We start from the raw sequence: 17222 nt of genomic DNA, 5'->3' as shown, positions 1-17222 counted from the left end.
AAAAATAGCCAATTAGCATTTCACTTTATGTTAAAATAAAGGAGGTCATGAGAAGTGGGTGCTAGTAAGTCATACAAGAAATGGAGGTATATTTAGGAAATACAATGGTCTCATTTCACTATGGCACTATATTCACAATGATGATGGGCTTGCTGGACACATCTAAGCAAAACCAAATAAAATACTAAAAGTTGAACAGCCTCCTGATTGAAAAACAAAACACACAAAACCTTTTTTTCAAAGCAAGAACTGCGTAAGATTTTGCTGAGGCTAAAATAGTTTTGTGATTTTATCACACCAACATGAGGAAAAATTCAAGTTTTCCACACTATACCATTATTTATAGAAAGAACTTACCATAGAGTTGATCTTAAGGGGATCTTTTTTGGTGCCATCAGACCTATAACTAAGAGTACAGAAACTTAATTAAAAGAGTCTTCTAATTATATATAATATTTTGCTTTAAGTTTTTAAAATATTAAATTGATTTTGTTGCTTCAAAATAGAAATACATAATAATGCATGAACTAGGAGACTGCTGGTTAATATGCACAGGTCTATCACTGAGGCACAGCCTTCCAGGTCCTAAGTAACTTCCTGGCAGGGTCATGCACTTTGGGAACATGTGTTTGTTTTGTCAGGACTGAGGCTCGTAGTAGTGTAAGAAGTGGGCAGACGGAGGAAACCACTCCTATCAATCCAGTGGGATAATCTACATTAACCCAATGGGATAATGTAATTTTCATTTCCTAGTAGTTACTTATATGCATGGCTCACCACTCTTATTAAATAATAAGCTACTTGAAGAAAACCATATTTAGCCTTGAATCTAACATGCTATCATATACACAACAGGGGTTCAATAAATAACTGCATTTTTATTGAATAAACATAAAGTTTTAAGAGGATGGATGTTTGCATAATCAATACATTCTGAAAAAATTAATTCCAAACCTTACGAATTGTTTTGGGGTAAGAGGCAAATAAGGAAAAGGATATCTGTATGACATAAAGTTTCTCTCTCTCTCTCTGTGTGTGTGTGTGTGTGTTGTCTGAGAGACAGTGGAGTTATTTTATCTAAAATTTGTCTTTATTGACTTACGCAAAATCTCCTCCAAGTGTACAAATCAGCTGAGCTCCAAACACACTCCATAAAGAAAGGCCTCCATATTCCCAGGTCACTATTACAACACTATTGTCAGGAGACCATCTGACCAATTTAACAGCTCCTGTTTTGTTCCATATATCTGTTAAGAAATTGTGAGAGGAATTAAAAATAAATAATTGCTTCAGAAAGAGTTATTTTTTAGTCTGTATTTTCAAGATGAAATAAGCAGAAAGGCATGTCTACTTCAAATATTGAGATGAATCTGGCTCATTGAGGGTTATTTAAAAACTGAAAGGCCATTAGCCTTGACCTGACCTAAGCAGAACAAACTCAGTGCCCAAGTTACTTACAGGAAATGAAAGCAGTTTAGGGACACTATCAGCTTGAATAACTACAACTGTGTATATAGCCTTAAAAGTGTTTGGCTTTGGCCCTGGCCAGTGTGGCTCAGTTGGCTGAGCACCATCCCGTGCATCAAAATATCACCGTTTCAATTCCTGGTCAGGGTACATGCCCAGGTTGAGGGTTTCATGCTCAGGAATGGTTTCGGTCCCTGGTCGGGGTGCAGGAGGCAACTAATGTGTGTGTGTGTCTCTCTCTCAAAATACACATTACTCTGTTCTTATAAGTTGCTGCAAAAACTGTCCTTACCATGAGATAATTTTCAAGAGAAATATAGTGATAATAGTATCTGTTGGACTCAACGTAAACTATTAGCTACAGGTAGTTCACAGTTGCAACATCAGGTTGAACTACATTTATTTTGATATTGTTGTATCTTTGTAAAGACAGGTTTTTAAGAGTTGCTGTGAAAAAAGTGAAGTGTGTGAAAATCAATGTGGAACAGGAAATGTGGGCAATTGTACCCAATCTGACTCCAAGGGCAGTTTGAGAAACTGTACCATGTCCAACAGGCACAGACATCCTGTTAGTAAAAAATAGTAATGAAGAATAAAATTAAAATATTTTTCTCTTCATGTACATGCATTATTTTTTGAAAATGCTACAAGGTTGCTAGGAGTCACCTAATAAGTTGTTTAGAACTAGCTACTTAATCAACAGAATTTTTGGTATTTCTTTTAACATAGGGGTAAAATTATGGAGACACTAAGGCCAGAGTGAAACCAAGAAATAATGCCAAATCTGGAAAAGATCTTACATGCTATATATGTGGTAGACACAGTTGGTTGTTTAATCCAACATCTAGTCCCATCCTTGTTCTCCCTTGCCCACTTCTACCATAAAGGCTTGGAAAAGCCCACAGTAGCTATGTGACACAATTATGGCCAATTAGATGTAAGTGGAAGATAGTTGGAGCAGGTAGTAGGTGGAGTTGCTTCTAAGAAAGATTTTGCCTTCCTAACCCCTTCCCCACCAAAACAAAATTTTTTTAAAGGTATGATCTGTTCCTCTTTTCTTCTTGACTCAAATGCAGAAGTAGTGTTTGGAGCTTAGGAGCTACCTTGTGGAGAAAAGGCCAAATGAATGCCAGCAGCAGCTTACCTCTGGATTTCTTGCTATTTGAGAAAATAAATCCTATTTGTTTAAGCCACAGTAAATTGGGTTTTCTGTTAGTTTCCATCAAAAGCTTTTCCAATGACATAGACTTTAAACTTAATCCTGTGGACTGGATTCATTAAAGAGTCACTAACGGGTTCAGAAAGAGACTTTTGTTTATTGTTGTATATCCAGCACTTAGACAAGTGTCTGGCCTACAGTAGGTACTCAGCAAGTACTTGTTGAATGAATAAATTGAATTAGAAGAAATAAACTAACAGAAGCAATGAAATCACATCAGAGAATAGGGCGAAGTCCAGAGGGACATAGGGGCTGAAACTAAGTAAACATAGAGAGGACTAGATGAAGGAACAAAAGCAGTATCCCTGGAGCCTTTCTAGTTACACAGAAATCTTGGATCACATAAAATATTTTTGTATGTTTCAACAATACTTGACCTACATAGCATGCATCATTTGAAATTAGCATTCACTACACGTATCTGTACATTAAAAATGTTAAAAGAAGAAGAAAAGGAGACTCACCAGGGTATTGTTTTGCTGTTAACTCTAGTCTGTGAGACAGCAGCATAGCTCCAGTGGTGTTATCTATTGTATAAACCTGAACAGAACCACTGTACAAAACAAACAAACTTTTAGTGAGAAAAGATAAATACAAATAAAAAATATAAATACAAATATAAAAAGAGTTATTATGGGAATTCTTATGTACTGCTGGTAGGAATGTAAACTAGAACAAAACAATTTTGTAAATAATTTGTAGTCACCTCATAAATTTGAACAAACATATTCTGTAACTGAGCAATTTCACCTCTAGCTATATCCCAGAATATCCTTGTCATGTACAATGTTCATTATGGTATTCTGTATAAGTGCAAAAAAATGGAAATCTGAATGTTCAGCAATAAGAGAAAGAAAAAATGAACTATGGTATAATCATATAGTAACATACCATATAGCATTAAAAATAAGTAAAATTTAGTTACATGCATAGATATATAGTATAATTAATTCTGTTTCTATATAGTAAAAAGCATTCAAAACATAGTAGTTAAACATACTTGTGGTAAAAATGTAACAAAGACCTAATGCAAACTAACTGCAGATGGGTGACTGGGCTGGTAGAGAAGCTGGTATAAAGAAGGGGGCAAGCAGGAGTTTCGTCAGTACTGATAATGTTCTTTTTCTCATGTGAGATGGTAATTCATACAGATTTTAATTTTATTTTTATATCCTGTTATTTTTTTTAAGTTTTTGTTTTTATAAAAATATTTTTATTGATTTTAGAGAGGAAGGGAGGGGGATAGAGAGGTAGAAACTTCCACAGGCTGCCTCCTGCAGGCCCCTCTACTGGGGAACGGAGCACGAGACCCCAGGCAAATGCCCTCACCTGGAATTGAACCAGTGACCTCTTGGTTCATGGGTCAGCGCTCAACCATGAAGCCACAGTGGCTGAGCTATTCCATTACTTTTTAAATCTATACACATGATACATGCTCTTTTGTGTATACAGTATATATAATTATTTCATTTAAAATATCTTTACAAGGGTCAAATTTACGAAGGATCAGAAAGCAGAACAAAATCTATCTTACTTCTAAAGTACATTTAGGAACTAAACTTAATGATCATTTTTTAAAAAAATTTCTGCTTATGAAGTTTTCAGATCAAAAATTTGACAAAAATACTGTTTGTAAAATATTTTAACTCCAAGGCTGCTCTGGCACACTTTAGAACGACACTGGCTTGGGACTGCCAGAATATCCTGGCTCTTATGCACGCTCCTCTGTGGCAGAAGTCAGATGGCTTCCCCACAGCAGCTCTGACCCATTTCCAGACAGGTCCAACTCTTCTAAGGGTTAGGAATGGGACAAAACAAAATACCCGCAATAACAGGCCACCTGAAGCTATCCCACAGCTCATTAACACTGATTTTAATTCTTTTTTCTCTCTCCATTTTATTTCAAATAATTTTGTCATGTTCTTCAAGTTAATATTAATCTTTTCTTCTGCAATATTTCATTTGGGTCTTCTTTATATCTTTGATGTTTCGGTTTAATACTCAAAAGGGATTCTCTACAGATCTCTGGGAGTTCTCTCTTTGTGCCACTCTCTCTTTGGTGTCTGTCCCATGAGCCTTAGCTGTTTTGCTTTCCCCAGACTCTCATTTCCAGGTGCTCAACTCAGGGAATCTGCCAGGCTCTATCTTCCAACCTCATGCTATGCCCTGGAAACCCTCAAAGTAACTAAAGCTGGGGCATTTGTGGAATTTTCTTATTTTGTTTCTCATCTTTCAGGGATCACTGTCTTTAGTTGCCTGATGTCCTATTTCTTGAATTCAAAACACCTATTTTATATTTTTTGTCCACTCTCTTGTTTTGTTCCCAAGGGGGAGATAAAGTCTGATCTGTAATTCCATCTTAGTCAGAAGCCAAATGTCTAAATATATCTTTCCAGACTATCTGCCCAATCAAACACCTGGCGGAAAGACAACACTGAGTGCCTAGCAGGTTTTTGGTTTACATCTGACAAACTGTCAAGTGCTAACTCCGTCACTCTGTGTTGCTGAGCTCTAACAAGTCAGTGAGGAGTCCAAATATTTCTAATATAAGAAATAGGTGCTAAGTCAATACTTATAAAAACAGAAAATTAACCCTTCAAGTATTCTGTAGTGCCTATGCTCTTTAAATTATTTTTCTTTCCATTTCTCAGCCCATTGTAAGAGAAAAGTTTTTCATTAAAAGACACTACATACTAATCTCAAAGCAAAAAACATATCTCTATAATAGAGACATGGCTATTATCACCGTAAGTGATCAAATTTGGCAGCATTAATCCTGGGACAACTTGACATTACCACTACACAATGCCATAGAAAGTACACATCATGTGTATGGCAAAAGTGTTTTACTAGAATCTAAAAAAACCTTTAAATATAAAGGTAAATGTTAGGTTGTAAGACTCATCCCCTGCAAAATGGCATCCTAAAAGGAAGCTGGCTTCTTATAGAATTCAAGGACACAGCAATAGCCTAGTGTTCAAGGCAATTAATCCTGGTAAGTGATGGCAGATCAGAGCTAGAAGCCACTAGTCTGCTGAGTCACACAGCTACAGTCACAAAGCTCACACCCCAGCCCATGGTCATGACAGAGGTCTGGTACACTCCCCACCAATGAAAACTGAGACGACTGAAAGGCTAAAGGCCAAGACTCTATCTTCATTATCCTGGGGAAGGGCTATAGTACCTCCCCTGGATTCTTACCTCTGGCCTTGCTAGACCCCTGGGTGCTACCCTGAATGTAGGTGATATGAAACTGTGCATCTGCCATTGCTCATGTCTCTGTGAGCTTCCTAGTCATTGGCTGTATTGGCTCAACAAGAACCAGTTTCAAAGTTCCAGTCGTTCCAGTCATTCCAGGTGTTAGAAAAACTAATTAAATGCCATTATGAAGAATACAAATTTAGAATGTAGGGCAATCTATAAACAACTGACATGGACTCTTAAAATAGTTAATGTCAAAATAAGAAAAAAAAGGTGTAAGGATTGGTTTGGCAAAAATGAACTAAAGAGAAATAATAACCAAATATAATTCATGAATTTTAATTGATTGTGGCTGGAACAAAGGAGCTATAAAAGAAATTTTGGTTAATTTCAACATGAACTGGGTATCAGATCTTAGTAGGGATTTATCATTAATTTTCTCATGTGTGATAAAGGTATTGGGTTTTTATAAAAGAATGTCTCCCTTTATTGGAAACCAAGAAATAATGTAAGTGTCCACTAACAGCAAACCAGGTTATGGTATATTCATACACTGGAACACTATTTACAAATCAATCAAAAACTATTTCAGGCAAAGAACATGGATAAATTTCACAATGTTGACTGAAAGAAGCAAGATAGGTAACACAGAATGTAATTCTATTCATATAAAGTTCAAAATCAGGTGAAAATAAATTATGCTCTTTAAGAATGCACACATGGGTGGTAAAACTACGAAGGCAAAGACGTGATTATCCAAAAGACAGAAAATTGGTTACCTTTAAGTGAGTCAAGGAAGGGACAGAAATTGTGATTAGGATGTAACAGGGGTAAAACTTATATTGGCTGGCAATGTTCTATTTCTTGACCCAATTGTGAACAGATATGTATTTGTACTAAAATTATTTGTAAAACTGAATATATGGAATATGTACTTTCCTGTATGTTTTTACTTTACAATATGAAAGTTAAAAAGGATATTACAAATTTTATGCCAATAAATTTGACAGTGTATATGAAAAAACACCAATTCCTAGAAAAATATAAACTGCCAAAATTACTTAGGAAGAGAAAGAAAATCTGAATCTTCTTAAATCTATTCTTAAGCCTGAATTAAAGCAGTAAGACAAAAAATTCCCGAAAAGATAATTCTAGACTCAGATGGCTTCATGATAAATCTGACCACATATTCAAAGACGAGCAAAGAAGAGAAAGAAAGGAGCAAGCCCTCCCTCAACTTGTTTGTGAGATGCGGAGAGTTAGACACCAGAAGAGTAAGAAAAATTATAGGCAAATGTACTCATGAGCAGAGATTTTAAAATTTTAAATAAAATGTGACCAAATCAAATCCATGAGTATGAAAAAAAATATTTTTCTTCTTTCTTGTACTAAGTTAAATTTACGTATATTTCTACATTTACCATCTCAGTAAAAAGCAGTGTGCTGAGGATGAAGATTCCTCCCTTTACAAAGGGATTGCTGAGAGTGTAATGAGATGGGGATTTATACATGTGTATTATTTACACTAAAAGATACTCTGACACTTGTAGCTGGAGATTATACTAGCTGCATGCTCTACAGAAACACTGAGTCTCATTTTTAGGGCAAAACGGAACTTTGTATTTAATAAAGTTTTGAAGGCTAAAGAGCACTATACATGCTGTAAAGCATTACTATAAGTAGCTGATACAGGGTGAGACAAAGGTTGGTTTACAGTTGGTATGGAAAATAATACAAGTTAATAAAGAATAATACAAGAATAAACTCTGTTTTGTGTATTTACAACTGTAAACCTACTTTTGCCCCACACAGTATGATCTTTTCACTTGAGCTAAAATATAAGCCTGACAGTCAGGTATCTTTGCTGTTTTGTAATGTATCCCAAGCGCTTATAACTGTGCCTGGTACATGGCAGACACACAGATATTTGTTGAATAACTGTATTCTATTTTACTTCTAAAACATTATTTGAATTAAAGCAAGAACTGATTTTATGTATGAGCTTTAAATCTGCTCCTTAACTGACGCATCCACTGATTCAAAGATGATGTCAACACTAATGTCTTAAAAATAAAGGATTATAGTTAAAAAATAAAATATCTTCCTGATCCTGTTAAACAATAACCTAAATTTTAACTGACTTAATTTTTTAAACTTGTAAACTCAATTTCCTACCACCGAAGAAAAGCTCACTTTTACAAATTAAGATAATCTCCAAAATCTGTCTTTTAGATTTGTTTGTCCCAATCTAATAAAATACTGTTAGATTTTATATTAAGGCTCATTCATCAATTACAAGGAAATGACAAAGTTTACAAGTGTATTAGGAACATCCGATGTTTAAAAAACATTATTTTGGGCAATAACACTTAAAATGCAGAAGTCTTTATCAATTACCTTGCACAACCAAATGCCATTAGTCGGTACTTGTTATTTACTGCTACACAAGTTCCGTCAACAACATCTTGTGGCCAAACTCCATGAAGATGCTATAATAAAGGAAAGCAGTTAAGGCTTAAAAAGTGTTCTCCAAAATATGCTGTAAACACTATAATTCTCCTTCAATAAACAGTTTCACAGGCTTTATCATATTTTGTTTCAACTGGATTAAAAAATATTCCATCAGGGTTACTGAGTTTTCTCCCTTAAAACATGAATTTCATTAACTGTTTCAATAAATATTCCCCAAATGAGCTCAGTCCAGTGCTAATCTATATATAAAACACTAAAAAATGGATATTCGATCTCCAAATTAAACGACTTTTTCCTGTTGGGACACAAACCTCCTGATAGCACAAACTGCATCTAAGTTGCTCACTATTATTATTCTTGTGGTCACCTAGCACACTGTGTTCAACTTCCCAACCAGTGGGAAACAGTATATTTTATTTGGTATACTATTTTTTTAAAAATATTCTGTATTAGTTTCAGGTGTACAGCATAATGATTAGATAATCATATACTTTACAAAGTTCTCCCCCTGATATTTCCAGTACCCAACTGGCACCATACACCATTATTATACTACTATTGGCTGTCTTCCCTATGCTCTTCTTTACATTCCCATTATTTGGTATGTTCTTAGAAGCAAGTCATGATTTGTTAATTGCTTACTATTCTCTATTATTCCTTTGCTTCATAGTAGAATGGTGAATAGCATGGTTCTGACAGTCTGTTATCTCAGGTGTACCCAATCACTTGCTGAAATGATTATTTCACATTTCCAAGCTTCAGTTTTATCTGTAAATTACTTACCTCTTAAGAGTGTTTTGAAGATTAAATGAGAATATATATACATGTAAACCACTTAATATAATGCCTAGCATTCAACAAATTAAGCATTCAATAAATGAATGACACTATTATGAAACTTATATGCTATTTTATTCTGAATACAGATATAGAATAGACTTGGCTATATTGTCTGTTTTTTTGTCAAATCAAGAACATCTTATATTATAAATTCTATGTCAAAGCTCATTGTGACAGTTTATTAAGCACAAAAAATAGCACACTAGAATATACACTTTATTTTTAGATGCTCCCAGTAGTAAACATTAGAAAATCCAATATAATTACAATTCTTTTTGAAATATACTACCACAGAATTTAATTACCAAATGAGCTATATAACCTACTATCTAAACATGGAATATTTGCTTCTTTTTGTGGTAACTTTATTCATTTTTAAATTTTAATAATAAAACTGGCATTATTTCTTCAGATGACTGCTTAGCTTGAAATTCATTCCTGTAACAAGTATTTTTCAAGTGCCCACTATTCACCAAGCACTGCTCTAGGAGCTAAGGAAATGTCAGGTATTCAAACACACCCAAATCCCTACCTGTATCCCTGCCTTACATCTGTTAGGAGGCTGACAAGTTAAAACAATTATCCAGTATACTGGAAGTTGGCAAATGCTACAGGAAAAAATAATACAGCAATTATGGGGAAGAGGGAGTATGGGGGAAGGATGTAATATTAAGTGGTTTTCCCTATGAAGGTGTGTTTTGAGGAAAGTACTGAGATACATTAAGTACAAAGGCCCTTTCATAGACAGCATTTCTGGCATGTTCAAAAGAACATAAGAGAGGCCTGTGCAGAAGGAGTGGAGTGGAGGAAGAGGAGGTAGAAGATGAGGTAATAGATGGAACAGGAAGCCAGACTTTGAGAGTTTTGAAAGCTACTATAGGAACTTTGGCTTTCTCTCCAATTTAGGTATCAGGAATCATTGGATGCCTTTATTTTTCAACCTTTTCTATTATTAATTATAAGTACATTAGAGAAAAACACACAAAAAAATGTACATCTCAATAACATCACAAAGTAAACACTTGTAGAATTACCATTCGGGCCAAAAATTATCAGTACCCAAAAGTCCCCAACAGTGTCCCTCCCAATCAATACACCCTTACCCTCAACACAAAAGTAACCAATATTCAGACTGACATGGCAACCACTTCCTTCTTTTCCTTTAAACCATTACCACTTAAACATGCACCCAAACAAGCTCTAATTTAGAAATGCCTATGTTTTTATTTTTTCCTTTAAATTTACATAAAATAGAATCATAGCACACATCTTTTTGTGTCCAGCTCCTTTTACCCAACGTGTTTGTGAGATCCATCCTTGTTGATGCACCCGGCCAGGTTTGTTCCTGCTCACTGTATCCTCAAACACTGGGCTCTCTGGGCCTCTGGCCTTCCCTAGCCTGGTCATTCTTTACTGTCTAATAAGCTCTCCAAAACCTTTAAGCACATTTAAAAAAAATATTTTTTCTTCAGCTTCTCTAATTGTCCTCAGTAGACTTTGCCCTAATTATACAGTCCTACTGAAAGGGTTCTAAGCAGAGGAGTGGCATAATCTGACATATTTTAACTTATCTGTTAAATATATTAAACAATGCTGCAGAGAATTTTTACAAAACACTTAAATAATGTCTAATATAAAGATGCCACTAGTGTGTTTCCTAACTACCAGTAATACATATGTATTGTTTTCTTATAATTTATACATTTTATTTATACTTAATAATGTCCATCTATTTTCCACTATATTTTATTTTTTTTATTTATCTTTATTGTTGCAAGTATTACAGATGTCCCCCTTTTCCCCCCACTGACCTCCTCCATTATACTTTAACCCTTAATTGACTAGAAAAATTTCTTTAACCAAGTACTAATAAAAATTGATACTCAGAAAAGAGTCAATCACTTTTTCAGTTCTAATATTTTTGTCTTCAGTAAAAACATTTAAATCCCAAACATAACTATAAATATATTTGTACCTTGTAAAAAAAAAATTAGGCTCTTCAAAAGCTTATTTTTATTCTTATTTACATACTGACACATTATTACAAGTGTACTATTTAGTACCTTACTACCTGAATAAAGATGGTAGGGGAAAATAGTTATTAGAAACATTAAAGCTGATACCATGTGGAAAAAAATATAACCTCAAAAAACAAACAACTCCCCTCAAAACTCAAAATCCTTTCCAGTTAAAAAGAGCACAATGAACATAAATATTTAGCTTCTCTATTATAACAGAAAACATTTTTTTTCAAAAAGCATAAACTGGCAAGTACAAAGAATAGGAGATGAGGTAGTATCGGAAAATTCTGGAAGCTGGAAAGTATAAGGATGGGTAGAATCCTTAATTGGCAGCAAAAAATGTTGAGAAGCAGCTACATTTACATTATAGGGCTCACAAAAGGCTTGGGAAGTTAGATGTCTCTGAAAGGCTGAACTGAAAGCAGGATTGGTTCAAAGCCTGTTTACGCAGCAGCTGGGTCTTCCAGGAGTACCCTCCCAATTTGAGCTGCTAAGAAACATTCCACCTCCACTAACAGAAAACTGGAGCTTTTTCTTTGGAGAAAAACAAACAAAAAAACTCCAGTGGTCTCTGGACCACAATGAAAACAGGGATAAGTAAAAGTTTACATCCTGAATCTGGAGCCTCTAGTCTAACTCTTCCACAACTTAAATCCTAGAATACTGAGTCAGCCAGGTATATATTTCCTGGAAAAGACTGCAGGACTCTCCTCAAATGAACTCTGGATACAGAAATGGAAGGGAAGGAAAAAATTCAGTTAGTTCACCATATAGTAAAGACCTTACTCAATCAGACCCCACAGAGCTTACCAGTGAATCCAGAATTTTATTTTGGGTCTCTATCACAGCAATCAAATTCATAAATTAACTAATCATGTATGAATTAATTGTGAAATAATCACACACAAATAAAGGAGCAAAGGAAGTCCTCCAGATGATGGAAAGCCCCAAATACAACTGTGTTAAAGGTGTGTATAGCGAGCAATCAGTCCAAACTGGAGCAGGCCAGAGGATCCAAGAGAAATGCCTTCAAGAACATGAAATGGATAGAACACCAATGCATTTGAAAGAACTGAGAGGATATTTATACAACCAGCAGACAGTTTGGGGTTGAATTAGTGGTAAATACATAGAAACTAAGCAAATATAAAAAAACTAACAATTATTAATTGCAAGAGGGAGGGAAAATCTGCAGGAAAAGAAAAATAATCATAACATCCTACATGGGGCAGGTACTAATATAAATATACAAAGCAACAGCCATTTAAATAATAAGCAGAATCTAATGAAAAACACAATTGCTATACTGGGAAGTACATGGTGAAAGCAGGGAAGAGGGAAGTATATGGCCATTTTCCACAGCCTAAAAACTAAAAATTAAAGGAAATACACAGAATAGTGAAGATAAATAGCAAAATAAACAGTAAAAGATTAAAAAGTAGTTGCCTATCACAAAGAAAATTGGATGTGAAGAGAGCTGGGAGGGCAGGAGCTGTCATTTTTCTTCAGCACGTCTAATAGATAATTATTGGTCTACTTATACTATTTATATATATAGTTTTGGCTTAAAATTAACAACAAACCCTAAGATCATAAATTTAAAAATGGGGGAGGGAATTTAGTAACACAGATTATAAATTAATGCACAATAAAGAAAATAAACATTCAAAGCCTATAGATCATACCTCTGCAGTAAATCTACTGGACACTGGTGTAATAAATCCAACTTTACCATCGTTAAACACCACAGCAAACCCATCAAGAGTGGCACAGTATTCCATGTCTCTGATGTGCACATCTGCAAAGCCCAGGAATGAACCTGCTAATGATAAAAAAGTACATGAAATATGAATATAAACATAATAAATAATTCCCTTACATTTTTGCTTATGAGCCCTGTAAGGACAGTTAAAAGGGCAAAACGAATGACCTGAAGACACTAAACAATGTAACTACTCCTTCCTACTAAGATACACACACACACCCCTCCCTTGCATAATTAATTCCAAAGTAGAAAAATCAATGATCATCCATAGAAAATATCTCACTAGATTATATCAAGTAGTAAACATCTGGTTCTACTCCATGCAGAAAGTTTAACTACCTCTAGATGACTGCAGATCTACTGAAAAGGGTACTGTGCAAAGATTAATAGCTTTCCTTCCATTTGTCATTCCTTCCCAGTGAATAAGATGAAGAAGTCCATCAGAAGTAGCAACCAGGAGATCTTCCAGCACAGACTGCAAACTGTAGGGGAGTAAGCAATTTATTATCAGTTACCTTTTAAGAGAGCATCCTGGGAAATCAATAAGTATGAATGTAATTGCCCTAGAGAATATTCATTCAGAGAAGATAATGAAACCACTTACAAAACCGTCATTTACTTACAACTTAGTTATATAGTAGCTTTATCTATGTATAATTCAATCTAGAATCAGAAATTCTGGAAGAAATGGAAGACTATGAGCAACAACAGTCACAAATTTGATGAATTGAGTTAAAAACTACAAACAACAAATTGAAAGATGGAAGGGTAAGTGATAGCTGACAGGAAAAGAGGCAGAGAAACCATAAAAAAGGACAACTAATGAAAGGATGACAATCTGGAGCCATGAGTACAGAGTAACAATCCTCTAGCCCTGTCCAGCATAACTTTCACCAGTGATAAAAACGTTCTGTATCTGTACTATCGAGCATGGTAGTCACTAGCCACACATAATAACTGCAGCCTTGAAATACGGCTAGTGTGAAAGAAGAACTGAATTTTAAATTTTGTTTACTTTTAACTAATTTAAATAAGTTCACTTGATTAGTGGCTACTGTATTGGAGAGCACAGCTCTCAAACACTGTATTTCTAGGGTTATCATGAGTCTCAAATTCATTTATTGAACAAACATTTATGAAGCCTATGTTCTGTGGCAGGTACTATGCTCTCTGTTGGAGATTCCAAGGTCAAGTTTCTCCCTTCAGAAGACCTCTCAGTTGATTAAGTACTGAAAAGTAATTATGTAGTATGATCTCAGCACTTACTGATATTTGCAACAAGATTTAACATTTACTTACCTAATAGCAAATAAATGCCTACTGGGTTTACTATTATATGCCCAGGTCCTGAGGCAATGCTAGTTATATATGTGGCAGTAAATGTTTGTCGGAAGTAAAAAAAAAAAAGGGAAGGGGAATCCATAAATGAAACTGCAAAAGTACTGGCAGAGAGAAAGAAAAAGAGAACAGGGGAAGAACCAGTGGAAATTAGTATCAAGAAAGCCAAGGAAATAAGATGGATTTTAAAAAGAGTACTCAAGAGTATCAGAGTAGAAAAAAGAATGATAAAATGTTATGTGTCTATCACATATACTCTAATATACACTATTAAATTTCCTTTCATACTTAAAGTTTAGAGTATAATTCATAAACATTTAAATCCATAATGGTAAAAAATGTTTTTAATGCTTTAATTCTTAAATTAAACCTTCAATTCTTTGGGGAGTTGAGTTCAATGACTCATTCCCCTGCGGATCTAAGACAATAAAGAATTTACTATATTTTCTTCCAAACTAAAAATACTGAAAAAACGTGACATGTCCCCTTTCCCAGATCCACCACTTGAACACCAGAGCATCTGTAATGAATTAAAATTCCACGTTTTAAAGTTCACCTTTTAAAGTATTATATATTCTTTGATTTCAAATTTATATTTTTGTGCTAAAATTTATATGTAGCATGTGGTAAGCAGAATACAAAAACTTATGTTTTAGAACTGCTACTACATGTCGAGAGAGGCCGGTGAGTAGTACAGCCATTGTTTTACCAGTGATTTTCATTCAACAGGAGTCAGCCTAGATTTTTTCAAACTATATTTTCTACCTCTCCTTTGTGCCTATCTTCCTAGAATTACTACATATGACAAGGTTATCCTGCAGTATTTTAACTGCCTGCTAGACAAAACCAGAATTCAGAATTTCTATATCATCATTCCCACAATGCTGTAACAAAATATGACTACATGTGTGAGTAAACAGGAAAATGTAACTCAGAGTGAAGAGAAAAATTAATCAACATAAATAGATACATAGACAATCTCAATGTTGGAATTAAAAGATAATGACTTTAAAGTAACTGTGATAATGATAAAAAAAATCTATAGGAAAAGATATAGTCTCCTCATTTCATTGAAACTAAGCAAACTCATTTAACAAAGGCTGATGTCAGTTGTTAAAGTACTAAATTAAAGTTAGTAAATAGGTCCTGCTACAAGCCACTCAAGTGCCTGCCCACCACTGATTCCCTCCCTCACAAAGATCTAATTACTAAAGGATTAATTCTTGGCATCAGGGGATATGAGGACCCTGCACCAATAACCAATATTCCATGTGTTTTCATGCTGTACTGGTTTTTAAATATTTTGAAAATTACCTCTGGGTATAAGTACACGCAAAACCACATAAACATACTCTATATTCTCAGAGAGCCTCTCCAATCACTGACTTTGACATGGGCTTTATAACAGCTACCTGATATTCAAGAGGTTTTTAAAAAGTATATAATTACCAATTCTTAAATACACAAACATATTTAATACCTAACTAATATTAAATACTATATACTACATAGGACTTTCCTAAGTGGCTGGGATGGAGCAAGATATGGAATAAACTATGGTATTTATTAGTATTCATTACATGATATCAGTTAGTACTTTTTACCTTTCTATAACAAAGTTTGGATGCTTAACATTAATCCTATTCTTTTTTTCAACAAAAAATTTAAAAGACGGCAGTACTCTTGCCATCTTACGCCTATAAGCAACAGTGTAACCATTATCCATAACTTCATATGACTTATATTTTGGGTAGTGGGAGGGATAATAGTTGGTAATAAAGCCAAGTTTCATATCTTCTCATTAAATTCAAAATCAAATAGGAAATCTCTATAATATCCAGCAAGTGCTAATAATGTTCTTCTGAAATGCAATTATTTTACTGTAGCTTTAAGAGAAGACTTAAAGATTTCCAATCACCTAAATTTATAGATTAAAATGCAGCACCTGACAGGAATTCTTTGTTTAAAGGCTCTTTTTCTCTCATCTCCATGAAACAGAATTTTTACCACCAGGTGGAGGTAGAACACCATGCTTGTACAGTTCCACCCGGTTTGGTACTCTCAGATATTCAAAATTCCTTATGCAACAAGTTACATTCTTGAAAAGAATCTAGAAGCGGAAATAAAATCTGAAGTAAAGGGTCAAAAAGTTTTTTGACCAACGTGATGAATGACGTGAACTCAATCTTTTGTAACCCTGATCACATTTAAGCAAACAAAAACAAAAAGCATTCTTTTTCTATGAGAATATATAAAAAGATAGATTAAGCAAGGCAAGACAACAGCCAGCCACTTGCATACAATTTCATTTAATATGTACCAGTATCTTTACTATAGTCTAACAAAATAGTGAAAGAAGCCTTTTATTAGAACTGTGAATAAGAATTCTAAAAAGAGGTATTACATTCTTATACTTCAATATATTTCCATATGACATCCAGACAATTCTTCATTTAGTAAGAGTACATAATAAAAAGTCTTTTTCCCAAAACTGTCCCCCACCCTGTTCTCATGCTCAGTTTCTAAGGTATTCTTCCAGAACAATACATAGTCTAACACCACCAGCTCCCTTTTAAAAACAAACAATAGCATTATCGTATAGAGTACACCTTGCCTTTTTGCCCAAAAATATATTTGGGAAGTTTTCTTCAGTAAAGAGTATCATCATTGTTTTTACAGATACATCTTATTCCCATTGTACAGATGTAAGAAAATGAATTTGCAGCTCCCTACTGACAGACATTTAGGTGGTCTATTTCATTTCCAGTATGTATTATTATATGTGCAAGACTAATGCCTAGAAGTAGAAATGCTAGGCAAAGGCCATGAACATTTGTAATTTTGATAGGTATTGCTAAATCAACTTCCATAAATATGGTATCAATTTTTTTAAGTTGCG

The 17222-nt window shown here is 34.4% G+C and overlaps 1 protein-coding gene across 3 annotated transcripts in view; it reads right to left on the bottom strand.

The window, feature by feature from the left end:
• The window catches only part of RIC1 (RIC1 homolog, RAB6A GEF complex partner 1), an 81910-nt gene that overhangs the window by 24160 nt on the left and 40528 nt on the right, over window positions 1-17222 (bottom strand). For 2 of the 3 annotated variants that reach the window (XM_081151963.1, XM_081151965.1), the window contains exons 5-10: window positions 13325-13467; window positions 12906-13042; window positions 8285-8376; window positions 3151-3239; window positions 1103-1247; window positions 358-406 (exon numbers count right to left, since the gene is read on the bottom strand). In XM_081151963.1, the coding sequence (XP_081008089.1) occupies window positions 358-406; window positions 1103-1247; window positions 3151-3239; window positions 8285-8376; window positions 12906-13042; window positions 13325-13467 (655 nt within the window). The remainder of the gene's footprint in view (window positions 1-357; window positions 407-1102; window positions 1248-3150; window positions 3240-8284; window positions 8377-12905; window positions 13043-13324; window positions 13468-17222) is intronic. The other variant, XM_081151964.1, reaches the window with a different exon arrangement.

This window comes from Miniopterus schreibersii (assembly GCF_964146895.1).
Source record: "Miniopterus schreibersii genome assembly, chromosome: 11".
In the NCBI taxonomy this organism is placed as follows: domain Eukaryota; kingdom Metazoa; phylum Chordata; class Mammalia; order Chiroptera; family Miniopteridae; genus Miniopterus; species Miniopterus schreibersii.
This window is presented reverse-complemented; position numbering and strand designations above follow the sequence as displayed.